Here is a 23,371-nt window from a genome sequence, read left to right on the forward strand (position 1 = left end):
ACACTACAGGACAAGCATTCCTGGAGCCATACCAAAGGCCCCGCTTTCCTACCAGTGGAGCACACCAAGTTGGATAGAAAATGAGCATGACTGTTGCCAAAACTTGGCACTTTTTGAATTCATCCAGGAGCTTCTTTCTTGCTTATGACCCTCTCTCTGTCTCCACTTCCTTTACCTTGCGCCAAATGATGCCTTGAATACCAAATACTACTTGAAGATGTTTTGAGGTATATTATGGAGTTTTGCTATTGCAACCTAACCACTATTTACAGCACAATAAATGAGTAAATGCTTTTCATTTTGCAATACCATTTGCCATACTGCATAACCTTGGGTTATTCTGTGCAAAAATACTTGTAATTCCAGAGAAATAAGAATGATTAAATTCTGGGTCATATTTTATTTTGTTAGATTTGTACAGTGCCATTCAATGTCAGGAATGAATAACGGATCAGATAAAGCTTTGGTTTCCTCTTATCTGAAGAGAACATGATAATTCACTTCTCAATACAAAGTCTCAAAGAATATAGTGTCATTCTAGCTACTAGTTCTATAATATTATAATGAAGTATATGAAGAAGCCTATAAGTTGGTGTCACAATTATGGCAGTGTAAGGGCTATCTAGCTTGGAGTAGAAAGCCTCACAGGCCAGTCTTGGACATTCTTTTAATTAGTGTAGCCCTGGGAAGAGTTTTGCCTAGGGTGAGTTTTTGGTGTATTGTCATCTCCGCCGCACATTTCTATTCCTAAAATAATCTGCACATAAATCACCACATGTGCTGAAAGATCCAGTCTCCCAACCAGATGTGGTGGTGTTTGTTCATAATCCCAGAACTTGAGAGGCTGTGGCAGGGTGATTGTGAGTCTCAGACCAGTTGGGCTACATAGCAAGACCTTGTCTTTAAAAAAAAAAAAAAGGAGAGAGAAAGAAAAGGAAAGGAAGGGAAGGAAAAGGGAGGGGAGGGAGGAAAGGAAAGAAGGTGAGGGGAGAGGAGGAAGGAGGAGAGAAGAAGAAGAAGGGGAAAAGAAGAGAAGGGAGGGAGGGGCAAGGAGGTATTATTGTGATTTTGACTGGCTTGTTGTTTTTAGTAAGGGATTAGCAGGTGTAACAGTTGGATGTTCAGTATCTATGGCCTCTACTCACTAGACATAAGAAATATACATCCCCCTACATATGACTACAGAAAGTGTAATGGATATTGCTAACTGTACAGTGGAGGTGAAATTACCTCTGAATTAGAAAAATTGACTCAGAATAATTTGACTGTATAAGTGATGGAAATAAAGTACAGAGAGCTTAGAGTAATTTGCACAGGGTCACAAATGTGACAGAATTTAAATCTGACACAGGCTTCAGAACCTCATAGTCCTCTCTTACATTATTCCTTTTTTGATCTTGATTTGTTTCTAAGGAAACTCAGATCACCATGGAAGCCCTCAGGGTTTTTTTTTTAATTAATCTTGCCTTTTTCTAGGGATGATTGGCCATCCAGATGTGGTCCAAAAGCCAGGTATGGGGGTTTATGCCTATAATCCTTGCTACTGGGAGGTAGAAAAAAGAGGATCACAGTGTAAAGCCAGACTGAGACTGGGGAGAATGATATGGTATCTGAAAAAATAAATAAAGCAAAGACTGGGGGTGTGGCTCAAATGGTAGATCTGCTTGCCTAGGAAATGGGAGGTCCTGTGTTCCAAAGTCCAATGCCTCCAAAAAGGAGGAGAAAAGAGAAGGAGAAGAGGAAAAGGAGGAGGAGGAGGAGGAGGAGGAGGAGGAGGAGGAGGAGGAGGAGGAGGAGGAGGAGGAGGAGGAGGTCCAAGGCTTAGAATCAGGTAGCTAGGAAGAAACTGTTTATTGCTTTCACCAATGGCCCGAACAGAAGTCTTCTGCAACTTTGGAACACCATTCATTGCTGCTCTCATTTCATATAAAGTATGAAGGTCTTTTTCATCTGCAATGTTTTCAATCTGTTGCAAACAATAGGTAAGTGAGTCTTAAAGTTGCAAACCAGTTCAGTCAGTCAGTCAGTGGGAATTTCTGGAGTGATTTAAATAGCCTTGACAATGTAGGTCGCTATTTTTAAAGCTGAGCTAAGTGTTTGAAAGTGGTTCACACACCATGATCTTAGATAGAAGTCACAGAATATCAGCATTGTAAGGATTTTCAAGAGTTTGTCTGAGAAAAGTAGACACTGACCCTCTTTACCAAATATCACAGATTTTTGGTTGCTGGTAAGCATTTGCTGATGTTTCCTTCTACCTCAAAAATGGACATAAGTCCATCAATGTCTAACTTTATGGGAAAGGGTGAAGACTTAGTTCAGTCACTTTTTGCTTGGCTCTTGCCAGACTAGAGGGAATAGATGACTAGGCCTATTACCTTATTTCTATTCAGTGGATGGATTAAAGTCATTTTTGCTTGTGTGGCCACACAAGGCCCTATATTATCACATATAAATAGATTCCTACTTAGCAAAGTTTAGATAGTGCATACTATACTGTATGCCAGCCATCATATTAAGCTGTACACAAAACACTCGTTTCATGTTCTCCCAAAGACGTGAAACCTGTTATTACCATTTTACAAAAAAGTCACTGATCTTGAGGAGGACAAAGTGGTCAAGTAATTTGCTCAAGGTCATGGATTAGAGACAGTCTGAATCTATCATGGTAGGTGTCAAACTTAAATTAGCATCTGCATTGCCCAGATATTATGTGAGAGGTGACTTCTATGGAAAACTCTAATTCAACTGACTAGCTTGTATTGATTGTCGCTAAGTCTGGCAACACTAGATTGGAAGATCTCCTTGCAAATAATCTTGGTGAAGCCAACCTGCAAACCATCCTCAGCAACATGAGGGAAGCACAACAAAACTGCTAGGGTTCTATTTAGGAGAGCCTCTGTACTCCACAGAGGTGGTCAAGAGAAATCTTGAAACTAATTTAAAAAAAAAAACAAAACCTTCAACAAAGAAGATAAGAACTCATTCATAGCCTTGGCCCCTGGAAGGCTTTCCAATGACTCAAAATGGATGCTTTCTGAAAAGGACAGGGAAAAATATAGCATGCATCTCACTCTGGGACCCAGTCTTGGCATAATGGCTAAAAGTAAGGAGCTCTGCAGAGAAGAGTGTCAGTTCTCCACAATGTCATCCTAACAGTGCCTGGTCTCTCCAAAGGAAGTGAGTGTTATTTATACATTAGAAAAGACACCGAAGCAATACAGTCAAGCACCCTGCTCTTACGTGCTTAGTTATCCTGTTGCTCTGTAAAGGAGCCACCTGTAACAGGTGAAAAAGCAGCAGAGAAAGTTGTGGTTTTCAGCAGTGATATAATGGGGAGCATTTGAAAAACAGTGAAAAGACTGATGTGTTTACTGAGGTGAAACTGGGAAATTAGATTCCCCAAACCATTTCCTAAGTAAAGCAGTGAGGCTAGCTTTTGTCTAGGCTGGACTTTCAGTCATTACACTGCTTAGAAATAGGAGACAAATCTCTTTATTACATAGTTTTCTTGTTGTTGGGGGATTTAATTTTTTGAGTTCCAAGTATATTTTAGATATGAGGCCCTTGTCTGTTGTATGGCTAATGAAGATCTTCTCCCAATCCGTGGGCTTTCTATTGATCTTGCTAGCTATGTCCTTTGCCATGTGGAAGCTCTGCAAGTTCATGCAATCCCATTTGTCCAACCTTTCTTTGATTTGTTGTGTTTCCGGGTCTCTATTTAGAAAATTTCGGCCTGAGCCAAGGAGACCTAGGGTTTCTCCTATTCCATCCTGTAATGTTTTCAGAGTGTCTGCTTTGACTTCGAGGTCTTTGATCCTTTATATAGTTTTCTCAGTGATGAGTTTTCTATCTTCTGGATAGATACCTTAATAGGTTTTTTTCTATTCTACATACACTTTTCATTTGCAAAATTCTATTAAGGCCTTTCAGACCTATATATTTCCTACCAATACATGAATAGGCAAACGTAATCATGTCTGATCTTCATCATTTAATTAGTTCATTCATAGATGCAGATGCCCCTTCACTTCGAGGAACTCAATTAGTATTTTAGGATGTTCCACTAACATTTCATTTGGCATTTGTGTGTTCATTTGGGTTGGGTTCGGTTTGGTTTTGACAGTACTGGGGCTTGAACTCAGGGCTGTGTGTTCTCAGCTGGCTTGCTCAGTTGGTGATCTACCACTTGAAACATGCCATCAGCCCTACCTTTTGATGGCGACTGACTTTAAAACCTGATCCTCTGGATCTTTAGTTTCTGGAGTAGCTAGAATTAGAGGCACAAGCACCTCTTGCTCATTTGGTGTTTGGTGAGAGGCTTTAATTGAAAACATTTTTTACCAACTATTGTTTGCTGTTTCCTGAACATACTGTCGTGGACAGCTTGTTAGTATAATGCAGATTGTATTAAGAAACCTTTGTCTCTCCTTTAGTGATTAGAGTTTCAAGGAGAAAAAAAAGCAAGAAATGAAAAGGAAGCAAAAGGAAAGGCCATTATTTCCCTTAAGCAAGTTAGCCCCCTCTGATGAACGAGTCCTAATTCTAATATAGTACATAATTTAGGACTCTAGAATAAATTATTACATTCGCTACATAAACTTCCTTCCATTCTCAAGAATATTCTTTATGTCATTTCTAACTGTAGTATTGCTTTGGGGAAAGTTTTAATTTTAAAAAATAGAGTGTATTCAGACCTCTAAGAGCTTGTTTCTTGGTACCACCTTAGAAAGCATTCCAAATACATCCCCTGCTAGCATGGAAAAAGTGGTATGGGGTGTTTTTTTGTGGTCCTTCAGGGTAGCAAATTCATACTTGCTCTCACTGCAGGGAAGCTATACATTTTTAAAAAACCACCAGAGCAAATTGTCATTACTGACTTTTGTGTAAGCCAGAGGAACAAAAGTGGTGGCCGTGGTTTTTGTTTTTGTTTTTGTTTTTGCTTCTAATAGTCAATGGGCAAGAAATAGTCCTATGGTAACATTCTAAATTTATCAGATCTACATTAAATCTGCACACATTGTAGAGAAGGAAAGAAAATTGAAAGGAAGTAGAAGAATAAGACTACAGGCAGGGTTAAAATTATGCAAAATACTTCCTCTGAGAACAATTGAAAAGGAACGACTTTGCTTCTCGTGAGAAGTGCTAGCTGCGGTCTGCTGCATCTGCGAGGACAAAGGGGTTGGAGCAGAAGTTGTCCATGCTCCGGCTGACTTAAAATCTTCCCCTCTTCACAGAATGGTTAAGAGCCCTGCTTCGAATATCCACCATGACAGGGTTACAGCCTGCATAAAAGATGCCGTAAAAGGCTGTATAAATTGCATCTGGTACAACTAGTCTTGACCAAGGAGGCAGATGGCAACTTCCATCCATCTCCTGCCACTCTCACTAGCTAGGCTGAACCTTAGGCTAGAGGCACTTGCTATACATTCATCTTACCAAAGGGGGCGCTCCTTTCTGATTGCCAAGGGTTCTTGGATTGCTGTTGAGACACTGATGGTGAATCCATGAAAATGACATCACTGATTTATTTCCCTCTGACAGCTTTGATGGTCCTTCTTTGCAGTTTCAAGTCACCAATCTTAGAGCCTACCCACTGAGTAATTTTTCCTTGATCAAGTGTCAAATGTTGTTGACTTATTCTAAGGATATCACTTGCTTCCTTTCAAAAACAAAGGTGAAATTTCTGCAGGTTCTGGGTTGAGAAGGTAAAACCAGGATTGGTGATGTTTCAGAAACTGGCATCAAATTTCTGTGTGACTGTCCGTGATGCTTGTCATGCCTACTTGTCATGAGGAAATGAGTTATTAACCCTTTTCTCTTGCTTATGAAAAGACAAACTTGGAGAGAATTCTTTTTTACAAGTTATTTTATTATTATCCTTTAGTTGTACAAAGTAGTTACCATTCTGAAGAGAATTCTGTTACCTATCTTTGCATCTTGTTGATAAGTTGTAGACTGGTAAGTGTAAAAGGAGAATATATGGCTGTGATGAAACTTAAAATTACAGATTTGTGTAAGGTTTCATGATTGACTTTGCCTGAAGTATGATTATTATGAGTCTAAACTTGCTATTTTGGTCTTTGGAATCCAGTGTCTAGTGTGACAGAAAATATGCAGTACTTTCATTCAAAATTGGTTGATCTGTCTTTGGGAAAGTTACTTAATCTCCCTGACCTATTTGTTGAGTTGATTCCTTATTATAAGATCTTTAAGTGTATTTCTATGGAAAATAAATGAGAGAGCACACAGGCAATGCTTAGTGTTAAAACCTTCCTTATAATTATGCTTTGAATTGGTTGAAGATTCAGCTCACGATTTTAAGAAGTATGACTGCGCCCTGATGCAGTGTCTCAGAAGATATATTCAGAAGTCAAGTGTGATGATGCTTTTCTTTCTTTTCTAGCCACAGGACGAAGTCGTCAGGCTGGCCACCTCCCTCAGGAACCTGGGGCTTGAACCAGGTACCACCCTATGGATGGGAGATGATGACAAACCGAGATGGGCGAGACTACTTCATCAAGTAAGTACAAAGGGGCATAATGAAATTCTTGGCTAATGCGATTCTACTTTGATCATAAACGTACTAAAAGTGGGGATTCATATACAATTGAAGGTCATTCCTCAAGCAGCTTAATCTCCTATACCTTCTGTATCTTGTGAAATTGCTTTTCTTTGCTCTTGAGCAGGCTCCATCTTAGAGTGACCACTCAATGTGTAGCATGGCCAAGAGAAAAAGTGTCTGTCATTATTAAGCACCAAACCAGTTGCATCACTGTCTGAGTCTAATAACTAAAGTTTGACATGTAATATTATCATTTAGAAAGTTTTCTAGAAATAGTAGAGAATGCTACTATATCATCTGTAACTAGAAAAGGCAACAAAGTGTTTTCTAGAACATTTTCATCACTAGAAATTTTGTATCCATTAAATAATAACTATCCAATCTTCCTTCCTCCTAGCTTCTTGTAATGTCTGTATTACTTTCAATTTTTATGGGTTCCTTATTCCACATATCTCATACAAGTGGAATTCTACAGTATCTGCCCTTTTTTGCCTGACTTATTTCATTTTGCACAACATTTTCAAGGTTTATCCATGTTGAAGCATTGTTTAGGATTGTACTCCTTTAAAAAAAATTGAAGGATAAATACACACACACACATGCAACACATTTCTTTATTCATTTATCTCTTTAAGGACATTTAAGTTGTTTCTACCTTTTGATTATTGCAAGTACAGGTGCTAGCAGGGAGCACTACAAGAAGCACTTGTAACACACATGCCTATTTACATATACACTCACTCATGCACACATGCACACAAATACATTCACACACAAAATATCCATTCCTTGCTTTCATTTGTTTTGGATATACCTAGTATTAGAGTGGGTTGGGTCATATAATATTACTAGGTCATAGTTAATTCTGGGTTTAACTTTTTAAGGAAAAATTATCTTGATTCAGAGTGGCTGCAGTGTTTTGGGTTCTGCAGTTTTATGAGACAAGAATTTATATTGCATTTCTCAAAATGGCAGGGCACAGCCTGTCTTTGTTATTATTCTCCAACTTAAGTGAAATATTATTAATTACAAGAAATTAGTGAAATAGCTTTGAAATAATGAAGCACAGTTGGCTTGAGTTCAATTTGTAATTGAGCAGAGATTGGAGATGAAGGAAGAAAAAAATTACAACCACAGGCTACATTCTTCGGGCCAAGCAGCCTGTGGACTATTAGTAAATACAGATCACCATGAAGTGGGGGTGATTTTCTTTGAAAATGTCTGCCAAGGTTACTCAGGGGAGATTTGGCTTTTTGTATTCTCAATTGTACCTACTTCCAAGTGAGAATTATTAGAAAGTAGAGGGGTGCAGGAGAAATAACATGTGGGTATTGGAGTTACTTTTCAGGATCTCCCATGAAAATCTCTCCCCTTACTCAGAAATGCTGCAGATAGAGTAGACTTCACTTCCTCAGAACATAGTTGCTGAAGTGCTTGCTGAGGCCATCTTGGGATGACCCAGGTTGTCTTTGATCATTCAGAAGAACATATGGAAAGTGCCTTCTTGCTCTTCAAGACTTTCCTAAGGCTGTGCCCAGAGATGTGATGGTCAAAGTCAAGACTCCCAGAAAACTTAAAGACTGGTAGAAAGGCCAGTAGTTTGGCTCACACTCTAATTTCATACATGTTGCCCAAGTCCCTTCTGCTATCACTAAAGTAATGTTGTTAAGTTTTATATTATGGCATCTATTTTATACCTGGCTATCAATTTATGTTATCAGTTCAGTTAAGGGGACCTGGATACTTACACTCAAGACTGGAAAATTGCTACCAATAGAAGATACTTAAGACATGGCATGTGAATTTATGAAGATATGTCTCAGATCTCCTTGATTAATACATTTTTTTTCATTTTCTCCTGGTTGGATTTGAGTTCCCATATGCTCCAGGTCATATGATCAATAGGTAGATATCTGAACCAAGGGCTCCCAGTCAGGGGTTCATGGTTACTGTTAGCATCATTGACATTTTAAGGGGTAGAGCAGGTATCAAATTAATATTTATATTGGTCTATTGCCAGCTTTTAAAACCTAAACCCAAATAAGCTATTTAAGAAACCTGCACTGATTACTAAATGAGCTTTAAAACCAAAGTAACTAATATCCAAATGTTTCCAAATCTGTGTGCTTCATTTCTACTTGAAAAGTAAGGCTCTTCCATGTGTGCTGATGCCCATCTGTGATCCCCACACTCAAGGGGCTGAAGCAGGAGGATTGCAAATTCCAGGTCAGACTGGGCTGTGTAGTAGAGACCCTGTCTCTAAAACCATAACAAGCAGAGCAAAATAATAGTACAAAATAATGTACATTTCTATAGTGCTCTCAGAGAATAATACTTATTTGGAAAGCATTTGTTCGTATTCACTGAGTTTTATAAATAATGGCAATCCTTTTCTTTTTGTTTGCCTACTGAATAATGCCTATTACAAAGAGATATTTTAATTATCAGAATGGCTGTGAGACTCTGGTGTTCAGTCTAGGGTATCTGTACTCATTGAAGGACAATTTGAGAGCTAAGGTATGATTAGGTTAACACCTTTGCATTTGATCTTTCACCTATTTACATATTCTTTGTGAACGATATTCAGCTTTCTTTTGTAAATCTTGTCTTTGAAAGTAAATAATGCCATGTAAGATAATTGTTTTTGATGGAAGCCAAACAAGTGATAGACAAAACTCTAAGAGCTAAATAATCAGATTATTATTGTGAATCTTTCAGATATAAGATTTTCTTTAAGCTTAACAACTGTTCTGTAGGCAGTTAAGAGATAGAGGACTCTTACTTGCAGAAAAGCTCTCTTTGACTGTACCTAGGACTTACTGAGCACCACAAAATACGGGAGGTCCTTTAGTAAGTAGGATAATTTGCAAGTTTCAAGCATTCATAGAAGTGTTAAATATAATATAGACTATGTTTAAGATAGAGCAGAGACCCCCCCCAGGTATGTTTGGGGGGGGTGGGGACAACAATGAAAGCCATTGTCATCATTCTCAAGTGAGCAATGTCTACTTTATTCTCTGTAGAAATGCACAAGTTTAATAGAGACTATGGGGTCCTCTATGTTACGTCGTTCTTTCCTCAGTTTTTCACTGAATGAAGTAAAAACATACTTGTCTGACTGTATAATGTAGAGATGTAATATAAACGTGCTTCAACAATTTAGCATGCTGGTCCTTGTAGATAGGAGAAAAATACTAAAAATTGAGCAAGGTGGAAGATTGTATGGATAGAGCCGAGGGATGAAAGAAGAGACTGGAGTGTTATTTCTTAGCCATATAGTGTGACTATAAGCTCAAACTAAAGGGACTGTTTTCTGGCCTTCTGGCTTTCTGGCACCCTTTAGTCTATATATGTAGAAAGTATCCCCATGTGAGTATTGGATAAGACACACCATTCTTTTATTCTACAAGCAATTCCCATGGTGGGTAATTAGGTGAGCTACTATCTCCTTAATGCAGAGGGATTCAATTCTAAATCCTGAATAGTAGAGATTAATAATGAGATGTGGGAAATTCCACTCTATTCTTCAATATGAGCTTGGGCCAAGTTGGAAATAGTTTAACTATTCCCAGCTGCAATTCTATTCACTGGTCAATGTATAATAAATTTTTGGCTCATCAAATGCTAGGAAAAGATCATCTGAATAAATACAAGTAGTTTGTATGTTCTCCTCTGCTTTCTTATCACCACAGCAGAGAAGAGTCAAATCAAAGTGATAAGATTCTGTCATCACAGAAATTAGAACTAGAAAATCTTATCGTGTGCAGGACCCCCAAAGTATTTCCACTGCAACTTTACTCAGTCTAATTCAAATTTCCCAAAGAGGGAAGAAGTCATTATCTTCAAACATTATTTTGTAGTTCTCAAGTCATTCTTAGAGCACTTTTTCCTTGATTTTTATTCTAGAATTTCCTAAGACTTATTATTACTTTTTGGATGAGTTATCTGTTTTCCTTTAATAAATTCCTCAAACTTTTACTAGCAATCTAAAAAGTCAAGAATAGTTAAATAGTGAAGGGGAATGTGGATATTGTGGTTGTAACCCCTTTCCTGGTGATATTTTTGTGTTTGAAGCAGACATCAATTTCCTTCTTTATCAAGCCCTCATTTTTAATATATACCCAACAAAAGACAAATGGATCTGAGAGATTACATGTCTTGTTACCCTTTGTTTCTAGTAATAAAATGCTGGAGATCTCTGTGGAAATTAAAAGTTATATCCATGGAGGAAATCAGAGAAGCTTATTGGTGGCAGGTTGCTGCATTATTTCAAGAAGTTTTAAATATTCGGAGTGAAGAACTAGCATTATGTTAGAGGAGAGGCAGTTTGCTTCAGGGTTTTTGTTTTAAAAAAACTTTTGATGATGAATTCTGAAATAAAATATACTTCTTCCAAGTGCACACAGTGAATTCTGCATAAAACGTCAATAATGGCCTCATGGTATGAACAAATGTCATTCAGTTCAATGCATTCCTTAGGGGTTCAAGCTTCCAGTCAAGGGGAGCAGGCATGTTATAATTTAGGAATGGGAGGAACAAAGTAAACACGATATAGTATCATTACATGAAATGAAAGGTGATTATGTCCTGTCAATGCAAATGCTTCCCAGGCTGAACATTAGAGCTGTTTATTCCCTTCATTGGAGCAGATTTGTTTTCTTTTGAATGTGACAAAGCACCTATCTGCTGAGTTAATAATTGCAGCTCCCAGCTGGAAGGTAGGTTTGCAGAGTTGATAGAAAGGTTTTTAATGGGAAAGCTCAGAAAAGACACTAGCATTCCAGATCTAACTTAGTGTACAGCACAAGTAGCCGTGCTAAGCAGACTTAGCTGTGCTAAGTATCTTAGGCTGTTGCCTTTTTTCTTAAACCTTTTTTTTTTTTTTGAAACTTTGCTAGGTTAACGTGGCCTTCAGTTAAGGACAAATGCCTAAAACATTTGGCTTATTTGTTCAGCAGGTCAAAGGATCTGAAGGGATTTTAATTATCTGAAATTCTTCAGGCCACTAAATTATAATAGAATTGGGATCCACACGTTCAAGCCAAGCTGTGGGCAACAGCCTAGCTCACACTCTGGGTCACCACTTTCTCCTCATGGCTATACATAGCCCTAGGGATACATACAAGTTGGGTCACAGGATGCATTTGGAGTCATCAGGATGGTCAACTGATGAAAAAAGGAGCAGCACCTGGAGGACCAGGTTTCCATCACAGCCTGTAATTGAAATACTAGCTTGGGGCTGCCAGCCACCTTTGAGTATTTTGAGTTGCCTTTGAACCTCTTCTTTGTGGATTGAACCAACCCTTGCAGAGAGTAATTTTGATGTCATTGCCTAAGGCTGGGGCACAGGCAGAAATTCTGGTCTGTGCCAAATGCCAAGTGGAGGAATGTGGATGATGCTGGTAAATGGATTGGCTAAACTTAAGAGGACACAAAATCATCTTTGTGATAGGTGTCTTTCCATTACTGTCTGTCCTCTTGCATAAAAAAAGTAGAGCAACTGAGATGGAGCTCATGACAAATGTACCTTACTTAAAGACCTCAGTGTCTGCCAGGCCCTTTGCCTATAGATAATCTAGAAGGCTGAATGAATCCTTATCTTCAAGTGGCTTATTTCTCACAAAGATCCTTATCAATTGCAATGGTCATGAGGGATGGTGGTAATTTTTGTGCCACTGGATATTGAGATCATGTAAATCAGGCCACTCTGATGCTCCCAGGGTAGAGGCAAGAACAATTCAGATTAAGGAAGGCTGGGAGAGACTTTCAAAAGAGATTTGATAGGAAAGGTGCTGAGCATACAGGAATGACTATATAATTTTAGGAACTCATTACAAAATGAAAATGTGGACCCCTTGTTCAAAATCAGGATAGATCCAGACACCCATGGCTTATGCCTGTAATCCTAGCTACTCAGGAGGCTATTTGAGTATTGAAGTTTGAAACTAGCCCAAGCAGACAAATCTATGAGACTCTTATCTCCATTTAACCACAAGAAAGTGGAAGTAGAGGTGAGACTTAAATGGTAGCGTACGAGCCTTGAGCAAAAAAGCCAAGCAAGAAGGCAAGGCTCTGAATTCAAGGTGCACTCCTAACACACACACACACACACACACACACACACACACACACACACACACACACACACACACACACACACATACAAGTACTGGTAAAAGTACTAAAATGTAAAGCTTTTCCCTTCTGTCTTTGACCTCTCTTCCAATATATAATAGAGTTATTTTATTTGCTATTTAATTTTATAAGTAACTTTTTTTCATTCACAGCAAGAAATTCATTTACCATCTTTATATTGTGTGTTGCAAGTTACAGATACAATTAAGAGCATTTAACTTGTATTTAAATAAGTTAAATAAGTGGAGTCCCTAAGATTACACAATTTATAACTCATAGCTCATACAAGCAATTTGTTTTTTCTAACCAGAACAGTAAAATAACTGCCAAAAATGTACTCAGCCGTGCCGATTTTATTTCTTTGTAGGAGCACATTCTCCTAACACTCCTTCCCTTTGGCCTGTTGATGAGTAGGGAACAATTGGAGGAAAAATAAGTCTGTGTTACCCTGTCTTACACTTTCCTTCCATGTCATAATTTTCATTAAAGTAACTGGCTACTACAAGACATTCTCTCACCAAAAGACACATAACTTTTCTCCCTCTGTTCACAAACTTAATTTTCTAGAACCAAGTCAGTCAACCTCCTCTGTCAATATTCATATAGTAAACATTTTATGCTTTGGAAACATTGTGATCTCTTGTGACTCACAGAAAGGGACTCTACTACTGTCATATTGAAGGAGTCACTAGAAATAGATAAACTAGGTATGGATGTTTTCAACAAAAGTTTATTTACAAAAACAGACAATGGACTGGATTTGACACATGAATTAAGTAGTTTGCTCTTGAGCATTATATATTTGTGCTAATTCCTGTATTTTTACTTCACAGATTGATATGTTTTCAAAGCCCTTGAAATGGAAGGCTTCCGCATGGTTTATATTTGAAAGGAACTAGGGCAGAGATTGGTGAAGTGACTTTCTTGAGGTTTACAGAGAGCTAAAAATGGACCTAGAGTCCTCATTTGTTCTACTTGTTGCCAGAAAGATCTGTATTGTGTCTCCTGTCAGCATGTAGTTCTCAAAGAGATCTGACACTTATGACCTACCTCTAAAGGATATTCTAGGAGCAGCATATCTACAAATTACCAAAGCAGAACTTTTAATATGAAAGTGCCATTATTACCCCCTTGTTGGATGTATGCTCAAGTGGTGGAGATCTATTCATCATAGGTTTGCAGCCACTCCCTACCTCCAACCAGCACCTACATGGGAGGGTGACTAGGAGACAGGAAATGTTCACAGCATGGCAGCCCAGTCACAATGGAATGCAAAAGTCAAGTGCAAATAATTATTAGGGAGATGAAAATTACATAGCAACTTCCTCTTACTAATGGTTTACAGAGAAACAGCTCCATTGTACTTTCAAAAAGTTAATTGTCCGTGATGTTTTGAAGAAATTCTACTTATTATCCTCATGAAATCCTATAAAGCTGTTGTATAAAGGTGCCCAGCTCATTTTTGGTGATATTATGTTCTAGACTGTTCTCTCAGTCTCCATGACACCATTCTCCATCTTCTGTTCCAAGCTCTTGGCAACTTCCTTCCCAAGTTAACTTAGATGGTTCTCTTTTAGACCAACCTTTAAACTTCAACAACTCACATTGTCCAGCTTACATTTCTTCTTAGAACCCACAAAAGGGTAAATGATTTATAAATGTAAATATGTTAATCCTCTTTGGTTTTGATGCAAAATTTACTACAGCATCATGATTATTTACCTATAGGTGATAAAGGAGGTTTTCACAGCTCAGAATATTGTGTGCATGTATCATGAGGTCAATAAGCATTTTTTGTTAGGGTTTTACACGGATATATGTATGAATAGATGAATGAATAGGCCCATATCTGAAACATTACATTCTTCTGTAGGTTTTTAGGGAAAATGTTTACAAATCAGTTAGTGAAAATTATTCTTTTTTACAGTGTAGAAATGCCAAAAATTTAGGCGTTTATGTAAAGCTGGTAATTCATTAAACAAATCCAAAGTTTCATCATCAAAACTTCACCATTGATTTATTTATTAATGTGGTAGCTTCTCAATTTTCTAGAATTCATGAAGGTACTTTGTGTGGGGAGTATGAGTGTAGTATGTTGCAGCAACAAGTGGCACAGAAAAAATAAATTACTTAAAGTGAAAACACTAACACTATGATCCCAGCTCATTTTCAGTAAAAGGCAAATACATAAATGGATAGATAGAGTAGCCTATATTAATTTGCTTTTGGTGTACTAACTCACTCTTCAATCCTATGTAGAATTTTAAATGACAAAATTTAAAAATATCTGTAACTCCATATTAATGACTGTACAATATAGAAAGATACATTTTGTGGCATTTACAGCATAAAGTGATGGAAGCAGAAATGTAGAGCAGTAGCATTTTTGTGTAATTAAAAACTTTGGGAGTTAATTTAAAATACAATAACTTAAATGTGTGATAACTTAAATTAGCCTTACATCATTGCAATAGTAACCACAAAGACTGGACCACAACACATAGGCTCCAGTCCCTGTGAGTTGGGGACTTGTTGATTGACTTAAGCCAAACAGAGCCAAGTCTTCAAGTGGAACCAATCCTGCCCAGATTATTTTTGAGCAAAGTAGTTTCCCAGTCTGACCAAGGAGTTAGCAAACTTCTTCCATAAAAGTCCAGAAAGTGATATTTTAGGCTGTGTGGGCCATCTGGTCTCCTTGTACTTACTTCTGCCACTGTGTAATAAAAGCAGTTATGAATGTTAAGTAAATGAATGAGCATAACTATGTTTCCACAACACTTTATAGACACGGAAATTTGAACTACCTATAATTTTTATGTGTCATGGAATATTCTCTTATCTTTATTTTTAACCCTTGAAGAATATACAATCTAAGCTGTAGATGTCACTAAAAAGGCCCTGGATTCAATCTCCAATTCTCATCATTGGTGGTATTTGGCCAATGAGCTATAATTTTTACATCTTTATTCCAGGATAATCTCTGCAGATGCCTTTATCAGTTTAATAATGAATTTACTTCCTAATTCTTTCTGAGTCACCTTCATACTTAGCCTTCTCATTAGTGAGATGTCCCTCAGTTGGTATGTTTGCTCAAAATCCTCAACCTCACTTGCAACATGACATTGCAAAGGTCATGGAAGCTCCTCTTTTTTTCTTTGTGCACTGAATTGTCATAATATCTGCATTCCTGGGAAATACAGTATAGTAGATGATTAAATATTAAAGATAATGATTTCCCCTGTACCTTTATTGGAAATTAGAGATATGTTTTCAACTCTGCAGGTATGAGTTATAGAGTTAGACTCAAGACTTGTCATGTGGTTGAAGAAATTGTTCTTCTATTTTTGTTCACCTTTACCTGTGCCTCTTTTTCTTGCTTAAACATTTAGCAGAGTAAAACTGTCTTCCAAATGTTATAGTTCTTAAGGGCCTTATTTTCCATCATTGGACAGAGTGTCTTTATGTAAATGATTGAAGCAAGTATGCAAAATGTGAGTTTAAAGATCTTCAGGGTCAGAGGGTGACCCTGAGGAGAGAGACAAGAGAAAGAGCTAATCAATAAGTTGCAGAGGAAGGAGAAAGTCAGGGTAGCTTCTGAAGTTTCTACGGAGTGGGTTCGATTGGCTCTCTGTAGAAAGGTAGAAAGGAAACTGGGTAAGGAGAAAGTACAATTCATTAGAATAGCAAGAAAGTATTGGAGGTCAATAATCTGTTTGAAAATGAAAATATGAAACTCTTCAATGATGTGCTCAATGATGTGACAGTCTTTGAATTTTAGTCCACAAATCATTAGTATATGCTGCCCCTCTACTTTCCACAGTTTGAGTTACTTGTGGTGAATCACATCCCAAAAATGTTAAATAGAAATTTTGAGAATGAAGCAACTAATAATTATTGAATAATTCTGTGTATATGTGTGTGTGTGTGTGTGTGTGTGTGTGTGTGCGTGTATGTCTGTATGCATGTATGTCTGTGTGTGCTCATACTGAGGCTTGAACTCAGGGGCCTTGTGCTTTCTCATAGCTGGGCCATTTGATTAATAGTTCTACTTCTGCCTTTTTGCTGTTTAATTAGAGATAAAAGTCTCACAGGCTTCCTGACTGAGTGGCTTCATACTGTAATGCTCAGATCTCAGCCTCTTGACTAGCTAGGATTACAGCTGTAAGTCACCAGACCCTGGCTTACATAACACTTATTATAGTATGTTACTCTTATAGTTGTTACTCTCCTATGGTGCCTCTTCACAAGTTAAATTTTCTTATACCTTTTATGTATAAAACACAAGCATTATTAATAGGTTGATTCAACCTATTGTTTTGGGCATCTGCTCATAATCTTGGAACAAATCTTCTCAAACAGGGAGAACTTCTATGTGCTGACTTCATTTATTTATTGTTTATTGTGTGCCTACTTCTTTGTTTAAATTTTATTTTAAAGGTAATGTACAGAGGGGTTATAGTTATATAAGTAAGGAAATGACTACATTTCTTTCCAAGCAGTGTTACCCCTCCCTCATTTCCTCCCCCCTCCCCCAACTCCCCTCCTCCCACCAAGTTGCAAAGTTCATTTCCAACTCAGTGTCTAGGGAGTATCGCTGTTGCATTTGTTCACCCTTTGTCCCACTGTTTCTGTGATTTCCCAAATCAGATAAACTTATACACAAGACAAAGGGTAGCAAAATCAGAAACAGTGACCATGGGGAATAAACTAGAGGAGAAAAAAAAGAGTAAAGAAATAACTGCAAACAGTTACACTTTAAAAAAGGGACAAAGAAGGAAAACAAAACAACCACACATAAAACCCCTTGTTTCCATGTCATGGAGATCATTTATGTGGTCATATGTAGAAGCTGTATCTAAGCTTCAACTAGCCTATGGTGCCTTTATGTAAATTACAAAAGGCAACCCCTTCAACCATTGTATACCAACCAGTGCAGCAGTTATGCAAAGTTTCTGGGGTTTGTGAGAGATTCCCCACCTCCTTGTGGCTCCTTGGCCAGGGCCCTGACACATCCACCTGCGATGACTTGGGTCGGACATGGTTCAGTGATGAAACACCCATCAGATTAAATACAGTGCATGCGATTTACTCTTCACCAGGTATACTTTCCAGTCAGGATCAATGGGCCATGTAGGAGACGAGACTATGAAAGGCCAGGTAGAATTCACTAGCAATGCACATTTCAAATAGAGGACTCATTTGATCCCTTTCTTCACAAAATCAGTAGCCTGTTGTTCTCTTGAGCTGCCACTATGAGGCACTCAGAAGGTTAAGGAGGGATTTGGTTTAACTCATGGTTTCAGACATTTCAGTTTATAGCCCTTGGGTCCCTTAATTCTGGTTGTATGGTGAGGCCAAATATCATTTTGTTGGGAGCATGTGCAGAGGCTGATCTCACTTTGTGGCAGATAAGAAAGTGAGAGAGGAGACTTCAAACCTATTCCATCCTTCAAAGCCCATTCACCCCCCCCCCCCAAACACACACAGGGACTTATTTCTTCTAGCTTGATTCCATCTCCCAAAGTTTCCATCACTTCTCACAGTAGCACCACCCACTGATGACCAAGCATTCAACACCTGAACCTGTAAGTGACAGATCCTCCTCAAATTCTAGCACCTATTAACCATTTGTACAGCTTCTTTGGAGGAAATGGCTAATCAAATATTTCCCTCAGTTTTAAATTGGGTCTTTTATCTTCTTGTTAATAAGTTTTCAGAGTTCTTTATAGGGGCTGTCTCTTTTTATTTCCTGAAATGTTTTGTGATCATTTGTTTTCTCAGTCTGAGAGTGCTACAGGAGAGATAATTCAAAGTTAAGGACCTTAGAAATGTCTCCTTGCAGGAGCAGTGCTGAGCAACAATCCCCACAACCATATAGAGCCCTATGCAGGCTCCCCAAGCAGGTTAATTCCCTTGATGTGACCAATTCATAAAAGAATAGTCTGCCTGTGTCACTGTCCTAGCAGTAAAAGCAGTCTAACATTAGCCATCATCTGCCCTGAGTTTTAATTTTAAGTACCTTTCATACTAATGTTTGCTCTCGATATGTGAAGCATCCAGAGTGAGTGGTAGAAGCCTACAATCACATCCCCTTCTTGAAGTATTATTCTTAATCCATGCATAGCTTTGTCTCTTCAGTCACAAAGAGGCCCCCTGGGCAGGTGCCATTGTAAGAAGCTTGATGGGATACAGAAACTGCAACTCCAGAGAAGTCCATTTGTAAAGGGTAATCCTAATGTCACTTCCACTCATCACATGACTCCCTCTGGATTCTTTTCCCTTTGCCCTTCAATGCCAACCTTTATAACACAGTCTCTAAATCTTCTTGTGTGAGTAACAACCATCTGGTGGTCAAATGACCATTGAAAGTGCCTTTGACAGCATTGTGGAAATCATAACTCACGAGACATCTTGTGCTTCTGAGATAATAAATGGATGACAACGGAAAGGCTTGCAATTTCTAGTTGTATGAACCTGTGGTTAGGAACAGGAGGAAAAATCTGAGAGAGAGTGAGGGAAGGGGTAATATTGTCCAAAAAAGAAATGTACTCTTTACCTGACATATAACAGTAATCCCCCTGTATATCACCTTTATAATAACAATAAAAAAGAACTTATAATGAGAGCACAGTCTGATTTTCCACCAAGCCCAAAATATTTCTTATGATTTAAAATCGTTTTGTTTTATACATCAGTGTACATCTAATCAACAGGAGTTATTCACACCTACTGCTTGTTATCTTCTACACCTTTCACAAGACATTCACTTGTTAAGTGCTGTCCCTTGGGATTCCCAGGATGCTCAGATGTAAAAATAGAAGTCAAATGTGAAAGAATGCTATGTCTTATCTATACTCTGTCCACATCTGTTATACCCGATCAGTTTTGTGGTTATTGTACAACCAAGATTAAATTTTGGAAAACTGGGGGAGAAATAGTGAAGCAACCCCTTAGGAAAATAATGGTCTTAATTGATGATTTTGTCTTTGACATGGTAAACCTTACATCAGCATGTCTCTGGGGGATAAATAATGATTGAAAGACTAGGGCAGCCCCACATTCCTTACAGTACTTAATTTTAGCTTTTCTCCTGATTATTCAGTTTCTGCAGAATGTCATGCTCATGGTATCTTTCTTCACCTACAGAAATCACTGCAGTTGATCCATGTCACCAAGCCTTTAGCCTTATTTCTTCCCTACTGAATTTGCATTTCTGGTTTTTACTGGCACTGCTTCTGTTTCTGCCAATGATCCTCTTTAATCCTTTGGGCCTAAGGCTTGCAATATTAATTAGCCCTTACCTGGCTCTCAGTTACAGGGATTTTGTCTTCCTTCCTTTTGAAACAAGCAAATCACCATGCCCTTGTAATGTGTCTGGATGTTCTATTATTGGTTAGTTGGTTCCTCCTTGGTTGTACATTACACTTCTGAGAATTCCTCTACTGAGACAAATATCCTTCTTTTGACTTTGTGTCTGAATGGCAACCAGATTTAAAAAAGGAAGTGTAATCTTGTTTTGGTCAATCTACCTGAAAAACCTTATACACAGTTTACCTCCTGCATATCTGAAATTCCACTGCTACATGCATGTGCTATTTTACTTCCTTATAGAGCTGAGATTACAGGTTGGAACTTAAGATGTTAGGTAAAGCTTGTCAAATTTTTTTCCAAGGAAATTTTAAAGTGCAAGAAAATTTTTTGGCTTGGTAGAGATATGAAAATATCCTCACAAGCAATATCTTCTGGCATTTAAAAATCTTTCCATTTTACCCATCAAAAAATAAACAAGAATGTATTGGTAAATTACTGTATACAAAATGATATGGTAGGTATCATGAGAAGTAGGAAAAATAATTCCACATTACCGTCCTGATTTCAAGGATTTGAAGTATGTGGAAATGATTTTCAATGTGTTCAACTGTATATTTATTCATCCACCCATCCATCAATTCATCCATTCATTCATTCATTCATTCATGGGTAGCTACTAAGCATCCACTATGTGTGTCAGACATATAATTTATTTGGGACTAAAATATCACAAAAATATATAAGACCATGTAATTGAAGGTGAAAGATCTGAGAAAGGCCTCTGGAGCAAAGAGCTGACCTAGCTATTTCATCTTCCTCACTCTAGTCAGTCTTCTGGTCCCAACTTCTACTTCTGATGTGGTTGCCAAGATCCATGGCCAGACTTAGCACTGGCCTCCTTACATGGGAAATACCTGCCAGGCCAAGAAGAAACAGAGCAATGTTGTGCAAAGGAAGAATCCTCTTGGAAACATTCTAACCTTGTTATAAAGGAATATTACCTATATCATGGATGTAATATGTGTAAAATATAGACACTGAGCAGTCCCAAAATAAACTCTACTTTTAAAAACTATTTTTCACTACGAGTCCATGGATCATGCCTGGAATCCTAACTACTCAGGAGACTGAGATCTAAGGATTGCAGTTCAAAGCCAGTCTGGATAGGAAAGTCCATGAGACTCTTATTTCCAATTAACTACCAAAAGAAGCTGGGAGTGAAGCAAGCTGTGGCTCAAGTGGTAGAGTGCTAGGCTTGAACAAAGAAGCTCGGGAGCAGTGCACAGTGACTGAGCATACACACACATACACATACACACACACATACACACACACATACACACACACATATAAACACACTTATTTTTCTCACTCATACTAAACCTAGAATCCACAAGAACTATCCTTGGGCCCTTATTTATCAACCTACCCGCATTGGTTCTCTCACTGTATTATGTATCTATTGCTGAATAACAAATTATTCCTCCACCAAAACTTAGTAACTGTTATGGCATGAATATAATATCCTCCCAGAAGAATTATGTAATCAAGATGAGAAGGCGGCTTAAGGGTAGAGTGCTTGCCTGGTATGCATGAAGCCCCAGTTTGATTCCTCAGTACCACATACACAGAAAAAGCCGCAAGTGGTACTATGGCTCAAGTGGTAGAGTGCTAGCTTTGAGCAAAAAGAAGCTCAAGGGGCTGGGAAAGTGGCTCAGTGGTAGAGTGCTTGCCTTGCATGCATGAGGCCCTGGGTTCAATTCCAGCAGAAAAAGCTGGAAGTGACGCTGTGGCTCAAGTGGTAGAGCACTAGCCTTGAGTTGAAGAGCTGAGAGACAGTGCCCAGGCCCAAAGTTCAGGCCCCACGACCGGCAAAAAAAAAGAAGAAGAAGGAGAAGGAGAAGGAAGAAGGAAGAAGGAAGAAGCAGAAGCAGCAGCAGAAGCAGCAGCTCAGGGACAGTCCCAGGTCCCAGGACTGGTTAAAAAAAAATTTTTTTTTTTAAATTACGTATTCAAGACTTGTTCTCCAATTCAATGCCCAGAGATAGAGCCTTTGGAAGTGACTGGGCCAGAAGGACTGTGCCTTCATCAGTAGGTTAACCCATTAGTTTATAATTTTATAGCATTATTTAGAGGTAGTACAAACTAGTTGTTAGTAGTAGGTCACTGAAGGACATGTTCTTAGGGAATACTATCTTGTCCTAGGTCCCTTCTTCATTCTGTTTTTTCAGCTTCCTTGCTGCTATGAAGCAAGTAACCTCTTCCATCATGATATTCTATTCTCTTCAGGCCCAAAGCAATTGATCTAGCTAAAGGTGGATTGAAACAGTGAGCCAAAATAAACCTTTCTTCCTCTTAGTTGTTTTTCTTGGCTATATTGTCACAGTGACTAACACAGTAGCTTAAAACAACACATGTTTATTATTTCACAGTTGCTCTGGGTCGGGGATTTGGGTATAGCTATGTGACTCCTCTGCCCTGGGGTCTCTCTCAGGTCTGCAGTTAAAGGGTTTATGGGAGTTTGGAATGTCATTTGAAAGTCAGCATGTGGAAGGAGCTACTTCCAAGCTCAGTTAGGCAGAGGATCCATGTCCTCTAGAGTTGTTGGACTAACTGAAGGCCTCAGTCCATCATTGGTAGCTGGTCTGGCTGAGGCTGCCCCCAATTCCTTGCCATGCCAGCTTTACCAGTTTACTCCATCAAATCACACAGGCTGAGAAGGTCACTGAACCTGCTAGTAGGATGGAAATTGTAATTTTTTTGCAGCACAATGTTGCAAATGATATGTCCTCAACACGGCCATATTCCATTAACTAGAAGAAAGTTAAAGGAAATGATATTACCCAAGGCCGTGAATAATAGGAAAAAAAGAATCATTGGAGGTCATTGTAGAAACTGTGTTTTAGAGGCTCATTTTGTTCAACAAACATCAGCCATCCTATAGGTAGCATATAACTATGATTAATAATCGAAATGTTCATGATTTACTTGAGAACAGGAGCACATAATAACTGCAGGTTCTGATTTTAAGGTTTAGAGTAGGGTTTGAGATTCTGTATTTCTAACAAATTTCCAGGCAATAATTTTACTGCTGACCCATGAACTGTACTTTGATTGGTAAGGATCTTAAAGTATCCTTCAATATTGGTGACTTGGCTAACATGACTATTACTATTGACAGACTGTCAGCTGCCTACCAACTCCAAATTTCACTTACTTCCTGCCCTTGCTCACTTCTTGAGTGATTTTATATTATATGTGCCTTGTCTGATACTTCCAGCCCATCCAACTTAATAGTACTGGAGAAGAACTCCAACATGCTATGTATTCTCTGATTCAGATCCATAATGAAGCTGTCAA

At 38.3% G+C, this 23,371-nt stretch overlaps 1 protein-coding gene across 2 annotated transcripts in view; it reads left to right on the forward strand.

Annotated features, from left to right (window-relative positions):
• Positions 1 to 23,371, forward strand: part of Frmpd4 (FERM and PDZ domain containing 4) — a 312,460-nt gene that overhangs the window by 137,895 nt on the left and 151,194 nt on the right. Inside the window, exon 2 of one of the 2 annotated variants that reach the window (XM_042680514.1) lies at positions 6,407 to 6,523. In XM_042680514.1, the coding sequence (XP_042536448.1) occupies positions 6,407 to 6,523 (117 nt within the window). Of the gene's footprint in view, positions 1 to 6,406; positions 6,524 to 23,371 lie in introns of those variants that run through there. The other variant, XM_042680513.1, reaches the window with a different exon arrangement.

This window comes from Dipodomys spectabilis, unplaced genomic scaffold, assembly GCF_019054845.1.
Source record: "Dipodomys spectabilis isolate Male_0828 unplaced genomic scaffold, ASM1905484v1 ptg000061l, whole genome shotgun sequence".
Lineage (NCBI taxonomy): Eukaryota > Metazoa > Chordata > Mammalia > Rodentia > Heteromyidae > Dipodomys > Dipodomys spectabilis.